The sequence below is a fragment of the Acipenser ruthenus genome, chromosome 3 (genome assembly GCF_902713425.1).
Source record: "Acipenser ruthenus chromosome 3, fAciRut3.2 maternal haplotype, whole genome shotgun sequence".
In the NCBI taxonomy this organism is placed as follows: domain Eukaryota; kingdom Metazoa; phylum Chordata; class Actinopteri; order Acipenseriformes; family Acipenseridae; genus Acipenser; species Acipenser ruthenus.
Window position 1 is genome coordinate 13,894,717 of NC_081191.1, and position 10,386 is coordinate 13,905,102.

Here is a 10,386-nt window from a genome sequence, read left to right on the forward strand (position 1 = left end):
TGGCCAGTTCATGATGCCAGATCCAAATGGGAAACGTGTTCACAGCTGTGTCCTTCACAGCTCTGACAGCATAAGCAGTGACGAGGAGGAGCTGAGGACTCTGGGTAGCAGTGGGAGCGAGAGCAGCACCCCTGAGAACATCATGGATGAGAGCAGCTGGTACAACAAATGTAAGAGGGTAGAACAGAAATACAGACTGGCCTTGGAGCAGAAGGTAAGTGGGATATAGCTACATTCGGATTCCATTTTGTTTTTGTTTTTTTCACCCTGTGCAGAAAAATGAATTATTCAAGGGTTTTGTTGTAATTCTTAATATAAGGGTGTTATGCTTTTTTTTTTTTTTTTTTTTTACTTGAATCTGAAAGCAAAATACCTTGCTTTGATTAGTACAAGCTTTTATTTTTCTGTACATACTCTAATACTATATACGCTGGTTTCAGTGACCCTGATTAGCACTACTCTTGGACTACCTAATGTTACTTTAGGTAGCAAAGTCCAAGATTACTGGTAATTGGTGTCTGTGAAACTGTATTTATAAATGACAAACAAGTAGTGCCTTTGGTCAGAAAATGGTTAATCAGTAATTAAATTGGAGTAATCATACCTACTAGATTGAAAGCCTAGATTCTGGAGGTCAAAGGGTGGCTTGTACAGCCTGAGGTGTTTACATTTCAGTGCCCCAAGCCTTCTCGTCGTAAGCACTGAAATGTATAAGGAGAGTATTTCTTAATATTCAGCCCAATGCATGCCAGTCCAATTTCTTATGGCTGTTATTTACCAAAGCAGAATGTGTTACAGAAATGGTTAGTTGTTAAATACTTCCTAGATGTGGTGTAGCTCAATGCCACCCACACAAGTTCCTGCAAATGTTGCCCAGTCTAACCGCCTACTGCAACCCCAGATACAGGCACCCTTCTGTTAACCGACGCAGAGCAATGAGACCTAGCAGTTAGTGTTTTCATATCGTTGTCCATTGATGAAGTGACCAGAATGTATCCTGTCCACTAAAAATGTGCAAAAGAAAATAGTAATCTTGTATCTCAAAAGGACATATAGTTAATATTTAGAGCAGTACAACTCTGAACCATTCACAATGATTACAAACAAAACAAAAATTTTAGATGTGAAACTTAGTGTTCTAAATCGTTATTAAATTAATAAAATGTCACATGTATCCCACACAGTTTAGATGAAGAGGATGAGTGAATAATCTTTAAATGAATCTGCTATTATCTGAAACAGCTAGAGTAGATGACAGATTCTCGTTTTCGGTTTTCACAGTGTTACCTGGAAGAGCTGGTACGTCTCAGAGAAGCCCAACTGTCTGAGTCTGTCTCTCATAACAAAGCCCTTCTCCAGAGGCTGGAGGATACAGATGTGAATCACAAACTAGAAAAAGAGCAACTTGAATACATTGTTCTGGAGCTGCAGGACCAGCTGTAAGTAAATGTAGAATTTGATTCCTCATCCAGCACTGCATAATAATGACATCTGCTGGAGAGGCAGGGTTGTAATAAACGCAAATATCATGGTTGAACCAGGGGTGAAATTCTGCCTGTACTCGCTTATTTTAATGCTGGTACTGGGTACCGGGACTTGATCTTTTTTTCATCCAATGCGCATGCTTTCCATCCACTCTTAGTTCATTTTACACAGTCCACTAGCGTTCTGTTAGAAAACGGTCTTGTCACAGAAAATAAACAATCATTAAAATATTTTCGAAATGAACCAATGCCAATGGATGTTGTATTTACCTTAGTTCTTGGCAACAAGAAGTTATTTGGCAGCTTTGGTGCCAATCATTATTGTTCAGTCTCATCCGCCTATGGATTTATATGATTGGTCAATAATGATGTCGGTACCCTCCCCTGATCGACTAGTAATTCTTAATGATGTGCATTTTGAGGAGATTTTTGGAATCGGGTCTGAACCGGGTATTGATTCTGATTCCGGTTCCGGTTCCGGAACTATATACAGTACTGTGCAAAAAATGCTGTAAAGTAAGAATGCTTTCAAAAATAGGAGGATGATCGATAGGTATGTGTTGTTATTATTATTATTATTATTATTATTATTATTATTATTATTTTATTTATTAGCATATGTGAAAGCGATAGTGGACGAAAAGGTGGGGCGGGGCTGGAGATGCCTAGTGGGTGCTTTGTTGATATGTAGGGCCTTTTAAACCCGGTTGACTGTGAAAAAAAAAATACTTTTAAACAGCGCGTCTAAAATTAACTGCGAGTGTGAAAATAAATTGGACCTGACGCGCACTTAATAAATGGACTGCAAAGGGCTAGTCTTACAGTAACGGCTCCATAAAAACCATTAGAAAGACCACAACAATCACAGAAATATTAAGTCAAGTTAAACTCATTACAGCCGCAATCAGTCAGTAGTCTAAAACAAGGACAACAAAACACAAATATATAGTCTAGTTAAGTGTGTTTGTGGGGTTTTTTCTGTTTTTTGAGTGCGAGTGTGAACGTGTCAATTCTAGTTATTAAATGTATTTTTGACAGAAATTAAGTATTTGATCATTTTAATTGTTTTATGTTTTTTTTTTTTTAATAATCAGTTTATTAAAAACATATTAGTACTCAATGGAACCGGATCCTAGATATTTGTTTCCGGTTTGTTGGTTCCAAAGCAGGAACCGGGTACCTGGTTTCAAAGGAACCGGTTCGCACATCTCTACTAATTCTTTAAGAAATTGAAAGTAAGACGGTTGTTCATTGAATGAAGGACATCTGAAATAAGTTTACTGTTATGAAATGTTTAATTTAGTCTCCTGATTTAATACTTTAGTTTTTTTTTTCTTTTAAACCTTCGAAACAATTAATATGACTGAATTTGGAAAATATAGCTGTTTTCTGGGGCATGTGAAATAAAATCAATTTAAAAGTAAACTTGATTTCTTTAACCGCTAAAATAATAATAATAATGACTGATCTCAGTACAGAGTGTATGAGCAAGTGATCTCAGTATAAAGTGTATGCATTTCAGTGTATATAGTGTATGTGAATATCAGTGAGTGAATTGTCCCAAACGGCACCTCATACATATACTCACTTAATCAGTATTTCATGATGAAACTAGTAAGTTACTGAGTTTTTGAATGTTACTTACTTGAAGATAGAAATTAAAGTCATGCTTGTGTCCACGATAGCTACGTAAAGTTTTGTTGAAGTAAACTCTTCGTAAGTCCGGTTGGTTTAATGATTCAGAAGTTGATTGACCATTTTGCGAGAGAACAAATTACACTTATGGTATTTAATTATACGATAAAAGTCTAAATGGAACATTTTATTCGCGAGGTATAAATTTATTTTTTTAAATTGAGCTGCTTTTAAAAAACAACAGTAATTACTATTATTGATATTAATGTAACATTTAAAAAAATATTTCCGTTTGTGTATCTGAAAGCATTCGATTACGGTAAATCTTTATTTCACTTCTCCGATGTTGATGAAGCCTGTAGCAACTCAATGCACCCATTGTTCTCCCTTTCTTTTCTTAATAAACTAAACATGTTGTGTTTTTAAACGGTTTTATGCTGATTTCATGCAGACTACAGTTCATAGAGGTTCTCGGGACCAGAGGGCTGCACAAACACTTGTGACTGCAATGCCCTCAATGCAGGCTGCACTCCGATTGGTGCAGGAGTGGGAGGGGGTGATGGCGGAGTATAACACCTTTAATTAAAAAGGCATTGAACATTGCTACAAGCTTAGCAGTGGGCCAAAGCAACTGATAGTCAAATAGCTCTTGTGTATAGAATATATTGTAATTAATTACTTTTTTTTTTTTTTTTTTTAATGGCTTATGGATTTGATTTGGAGTGTTCTATAGATAGCCCTACACTGTTTCAAAGTAGAATTGGATAAATGTAGCTCAACATGGTATAAGTTTGTTCAGCCTGTTTAGTCTACAGGAATAACTTCAATTATTATCTTGTTAACTGTACTGTATGACCCGTAATATTCTGATTGGTAGATGCTAATTGGTTTGTACTGTCACTTTGCTCATAATAGTAACTTAGTTGAGGTCCAGTTGGGTCCAAACATGTATGCTGCACAGGAAGTGAATGTACAGGGTGGTGGCAGGAGACATGGGATTCACTCAATTCAAAGGGAGATATGGTGCACTGATGCACCCAGAGAAGGGAGCTTGACCAAACTAAGAGACTTCTCATAATTACCAAAAGATATGAAAAGAAAAATGAAAGGGTTCAAGGATGTTAGGGCTTAGCAAGGTTCTACATATACAAGGTATACAAAAGACAAATCGGTTATGTTAATTCCTGTTTTCATGTACAATATTATTTTCTTAGGACTGTATTAAAGAACCATGACCTGAGATCAAGGCAGGAGCTAACAGCCCACCTAACCAATCAGTGGCCTTCACCTGGTGTGCTGGATACAAATGCTGTTGCCTTGGATACGATGCTCTACAGGAAGCACACTGGACAGTGGGAGGAGTATGTATTTCACTGAGCTTTTATTGTTTGTCTGATAAAGTAGTACAGAAATATATATTGGGTGCATTTGGTCGATGGGAGCTTCGACACTTGGACAATGGATAACTACTGCATGAATGATCTCTTGTGTACTATTAATATATTCATGGTGCACTCATACAGAAAAATGTTGGACTTACGAAGTGATGGTGAAACATATTATGCAAGAGTTACATTACTTAGTTTGTGAAGAGCACTGTATGCCCTTTGTTTTGATTGCCGGATGCAAATTGGTTTTGTATTTTTATGACAGAAAGAGTTTCCACAGTCTGGAGCAGCTCTCTGCAGATACCAGCCTGTCTCCGAGCTCGTCAGATCCTGCTCGCTTACAGGACTCGGATGGCAAACTGAAAGGTTCAAACACACAAAGTGAAGGTATATATATTCTTTAATGGTTAGCTTTCCTCTTCCTGTACTCTAACAAAGTGGTATACCGTTCTAAAAGATTAAGAAAGCAGTAATGTATAATGAAAGTATGATAAAAGCACATGTAACTATCACTAGTCAATGCAATGTATATGCAGAGGTTTACCCAGGTAAACTGCTAAATAATTGTGCAAATTCATCAGCGTAGACTTTAACAGGAGTCTGTTACCAGTGGAAAAAGAGAAAGGATATAGTGCCCCTTCACTATTTCTTTGTCAGGGAGTTGACACTTGGTTTGTTCACTAGAGCTTGAAACAGGTCTGGCCCTGAACATGTATCCAAATTAAATACAAAAATAATCCCTAAAAAGTTTCCCCATAGTAAAAGCATAGTAAAGTGTATTGTAATAAAACATTTTGTACAGAATAGATGAGCATTGTAAAATTCAGAAAGCTATGGTAAAGCACATGAAAACTATGATAAATGCATAGTAGCCCCACGCGAAAAGTATGGGAAAACTGTACATTTAACATGCAAATTTAAAGTAGTTATCTTATAAGTGAACACACAAAACTTGGTGAATTTCTCTCACACACGGACTCACAAAAAAAGCAATCTGGCAGTTCAGCAAGTGCCATTAAAAATACTCCACTGCATCAAAGCTGTTCTAGAATGTGCATATTATAGGAACACTCAAAGTCAATGAATATATATCATTTAATGTGAATATTTTAGTTGAGGGCATAATTAAACTCTCAAAAACAGATTTGAATTTGAATGGTGTGTGTGTCTGTTTTCTCAAACCCTGATTCACACTAATCTTGGACTATATACACAACAGGTAAAACCCCCATTTCGAGGGGTTCCCGAGTGGCGCATCCAGTAATGGCGCTCCACGTGGGGTTGCAGGATGCGCTCTATAGTCTGGACGTCGCGAGTTCGAGTCCAGGCTATTCCACAGCCTGGACTCGAGTCCACAGTGTGATAAAAAGTGGTCGGCTGACTGCACATGCTTCGGAGGAGTCTGTGAAACCACTTGTTAATATTTACATACTGAGTAATTTGAACTTCAACTATGGCAGTGGTGTTGTGAGACATTTTAAATGAAAATACATGAGTTGTGTTTTATTACCTGAGCAAATGTTGCAGGATTATTCAAGGGAGAAATTGAAAATAAAAAAGAAAGTAATTGTTGACTGTAGACTTATTGAAAATTAGTTGAATGGGTTGCTTTCTTTTTTAAAGAAATGGCTTCATTGGTCTTGTCAACAAGGCATTCAAGTGGTCATCTGAGGTCCTGCTTTTGAATTCACAGTACCCAAACCAAGCAAACTGCAGTGATAACAATCATGTTTGCTGTTGGCTACTTACACTTTTTACTTTTCAATGTATTGTTTGTTTCAATTGGAAAACTTGAGTGAAATGTGCATGTACAGTATTTGAAGTAACAATTACAATAAACCCTGGTACCTTCTTTTCCCTAGGCAAGGAAGATACCCCTTCACTGCTGGGTTTATGTGGCTCTCTGACATCCGTTGCTAGCTACAAGTCTCTAACCAGCCTCAAGTCAAGCGAATGTCTCGCGAGCCCCACCACAGAAATGACCAGCCCGGGCCTCACACCCTCATGAGAACACCTGCCTTCCTGAAGGAGCTTCAGACCATATACACTATGGCAACATTTCACTTGCCAAAAACAAACAGGCAGATTAAATGAGACTTTGCGTACTGTTTTAAACCTAGCAGTCTTTGGAGCCAAGACCGTTGTCCATTTTTGCTGCTTTTATTGAGCGTGACCAGTTTTGGCAAAACATATACAGGGTGGCTATACGGCCACTGAACTGCTGCTGTGGGATGAACATTCATCACAGAGCAATACAAATGTGCAGTCAATGAATATATATATATATAATTTAAATGCTATCCCAAGGATGGAAGCCCTCCTTCACTATTGTGCATTGACTAAAGCACCCTTAGACCCGTGATGGTAGTCTTTATAGATTTGATGTCCAGTGTCTTGTTCCTGTCAGGTTTCACTTGCTCTGCTTTGAATACTCTCTCAATAGCAGTAGCACAGAGTGACTTTTTAGCTACCTTGAACTTTACTTGAATGTACTTTTTTTATTTATACTGTATCACTTTTAAAGATAAGTTGTATCTAATTCAGATCCCAGACAGAATTAAAGCTTATGCAGTGTCATATGTATACTTTTTTATAATGATTATGGCACTACCACAATTTGTATTTAATAAAGGCCTCAGTCAAGCGATGAGTCAGATTCTATTCTTTATCTGGTCAGTTCTATCACCTCAGTAAGCCTCTCGTTTGTCATTCACGTCCTAGTTCTTGACAACATCTTTGTCTTCAGTGGTAACATGCAACCCCTGACACCAAGGCACATATTTAGTTAATAAGACAACATTGCATAAATACTGTACACTTAGTGTTACAGTTTTAAGTGGCATGTTTGTAAAGCATGCAAAAAAGAAAAAAAGGTGGTAAAACTCTGTATTGGCATATTCTGTTGTCTCAGCTCTTTTAGGAGTTAATTACTTTTCAGATTTTTCAAAGGTCAGATCTCTATCTCTGGCATTGGCTGGCCCACCCTTAATGTTGAATATCTGAGCTCAAAACTAACCCAAACATTTGGTAGTTTATGATAATTTCTATGTTTTAATCCTGAAAAGCAACACTTTTATATCTGCTAAAGCTGCTAGATAAACATACTGCTACCTATTCTGTATAGTTTCATAAACCAGGGGATAAAATATCTTTTATGATCACCTCACACACTGGTGTAAGGATTTCTTCACTGCTGCTATCTCAAGTTTTGCTGCAGTGCATCTTGTTATTATTAATAACATTAACACAATTATCGTCAACAGTTTTTTTTAAGCCTTTAGCCCCCTCACAATGTCTATTTATATTTTAGTTATTTTTAAGTCAATTTTGTACTTTATGTAAATTCAGTGTTTGTGTTGTTCTTTTTAATAGCTTCATGATTGCTGTGTAGTTTCTTTCTTATTTCAGCTGTCCTATGTGCTACTCAGTGCACACATTCCACTTACCCTGTTTTCAATTGTATCGAGCGTTCAGTGTTCCAATATTAACTTCATCTCTCGTTTTGTCTTACTGGCTGCAAGCTAAATCTAGCGTTTTTGTCCCAGTCAGATTCTGAGTGGAGTTCTGGAAAGTTACTCATCATTTACAGTGAGCTGCTCCTCACCATTTCACTGTTATGTTTATTACAAATTGTATTTTTTTACCATGCTTACAGCTCCAATGTCTTTTAATAGAAGATGCTATTTTGGTCTTGCCTGGTACTGCAGATGGGGTTTCTTCTGTTGGCTTGACCCACATTACTGTATAGATTGTGTTTGGGAATGCCTTCAAATCTCAAGAATGCAATACCAATCATGATGTGCATTTTGTCTTGTTAACATGATTGTTGACCTCCTGTATGTTTGTTTGAAATAAATTGCATGCACAATAAAACCTTTTTTTGTATCTGCAAACTTAGTCTAAACTGTTTTTAACCTATAAATCCCCTATATTGTAACATGTATTCCTATCTACAGTTGGGACAATCAGACCCGTTGAAAGTGGGGCTCCTTTAAGATATTGCACTTACTTAAAAGGAAAAGATTGTATCTTCTTCAGTAGACAAAAAACATAACGTATAAGATCATAATATTGAAATAAAAAGTTTCACCAAAACTGTTCCCAAGCAGCCTTAGATAGCTCAGTAAATCAGGTCTCTGCTTGTTTGGAGTAACATCTCAGTTCATTCAAAGGTTAATGGTATTTGGGCATATGAAATGGTGCCTCATCTCTATGAATGAAGACCTTTAGGGTCTACAAACGGCTCTATGTTGCACATCTAAAATGTCTAACCCTTTGTACATATCTGACCAAGGCAAATCTGTTTGTTTAGTTTTGTTATGCAAAAATTGACAACCTAATTTTATGAATTCTGAATTACCCTAGGAGATTGGCCTATGTCTCATTTTAATAATAATATGGATTTTTAAATGTAAAATTCAAAACACAAAAATTGTGAGTTTCCTTAATACTGCCTTTTATTCACAACCAAAAATACAGTATACTGGTACATGAAATTTATAATGAAACACAGTATGGCTTTTAAAAAATATAAAAACACCCACTTTTAACATTTAAAGATTTGGCACAATGTACACATTTCAGAAAACGTCAGTATCTATGATAATCAATCATTTATTCTTAAATGTTAAAATGGGTGAAAAAAATGATTACTACTGCCATTGGAATTGGATACTCTGTTTCTATACTGATCCGTGTTCTGTTTCTATACTGATCTGTGTTTAAAAAAGCTAGATCAAAGCCTGCAGGAGAGTGACTAGTAATTTTCTGTAAAGGAGCATGTAGAACACCAGGGAGAGCCCTGTCTTCATGATTTAAATCACAGCTGTATTGAGAGGCTTTTGCATTCTTTCTGGGGTGGTCACTATTTTCCAGGATTACTCCTCTTCTGAGCAATTGTAGCTGCAGTAAGACTGCACTTTTCCATAGAACTGGACAAAAAGTGACAAGGATCATACCTGTTCATGTTTTGAATTGCATAGACATGTTATACTAAAGAGTAAGTAGCTTCAACTTGTCTCTACTTTTTGTTTGATGTTTGCACATTTTGACAGGATGTAAGGTGGCTCTTAGCCAAGGACAGTTTACTTGGCGCCATGACCAGGTGCTGCGATGTTTGTCCTTTAGCATTGAAAGACAAACGTAACATGACCAATAAGTTGCCACCAGTTCCATCAAAGCATTGCACACAAAAGACAATATTCCACCGTCCAGGAGAGCAACCACCAAAAAAAGGTGTTGAAATCAAGCCTCGCCCAGGACAACTGGAAGCTGCTAAAGACTGGAAAATGCTGGAGATTCCGGGTTTACCCAGTGGAGGTGGGTTGTTGAGCCATCAACACCAGGCAGAAGGATATCCACATCATCAGATGAAAAGAAATGTAAATGGATGGAGATGCAGATGGATCACATTAGTGTAAAGCTATGTCTTAGTTGGTGCTATTCTTGGCGACAGCCGAGTTCAAACCAGCAGGAAGTTAACATCTACTAATGAAAATCATTATATATATATATATATATAGAGAGAGAGAGAGTTGTAGTCAAAAGTTTACATATCCCAATGGAAATTTTATAATTTCTAGAAATTTCTCAAACAAATAATTATAGGAAACATCTTTTGTAGCAAAAGTTTTCCTTTTGTGGATGAGGAAAAGTTACAAGAAATAGATGTCTACAATTATTTATTTTATTTTTTATTTTTTTTGCAAAACTCCAAAAATGCTCATTCAAAAGTATTCATACATTTTGATGCTATGATAGTATTGTCTACAAGGTGCTAGAAATTTCAATATGATAATGCAGAACACAATTCTAGAAAAGTCTAGAAAATGCTGAATTGTAGGTGAACATTCTTAGAGTGTATAAAAGGGTTGCTGACA

The 10,386-nt window shown here is 36.7% G+C and overlaps 1 protein-coding gene across 1 annotated transcript in view; it reads left to right on the top strand.

Annotated features, from left to right (window-relative positions):
• Positions 1-7,150, top strand: part of LOC117435567 (RUN domain-containing protein 3B-like) — a 37,320-nt gene extending 30,170 nt beyond the window's left edge. The window contains exons 7-11 of the mRNA XM_059012576.1: positions 61-214; positions 1,282-1,439; positions 4,334-4,480; positions 4,773-4,894; positions 6,370-7,150. Coding sequence (XP_058868559.1) covers positions 61-214; positions 1,282-1,439; positions 4,334-4,480; positions 4,773-4,894; positions 6,370-6,515 — 727 coding nt within the window. The 3' untranslated portion in view covers positions 6,516-7,150. The remainder of the gene's footprint in view (positions 1-60; positions 215-1,281; positions 1,440-4,333; positions 4,481-4,772; positions 4,895-6,369) is intronic.
• The last annotated feature ends 3,236 nt before the right edge of the window (positions 7,151-10,386 follow it).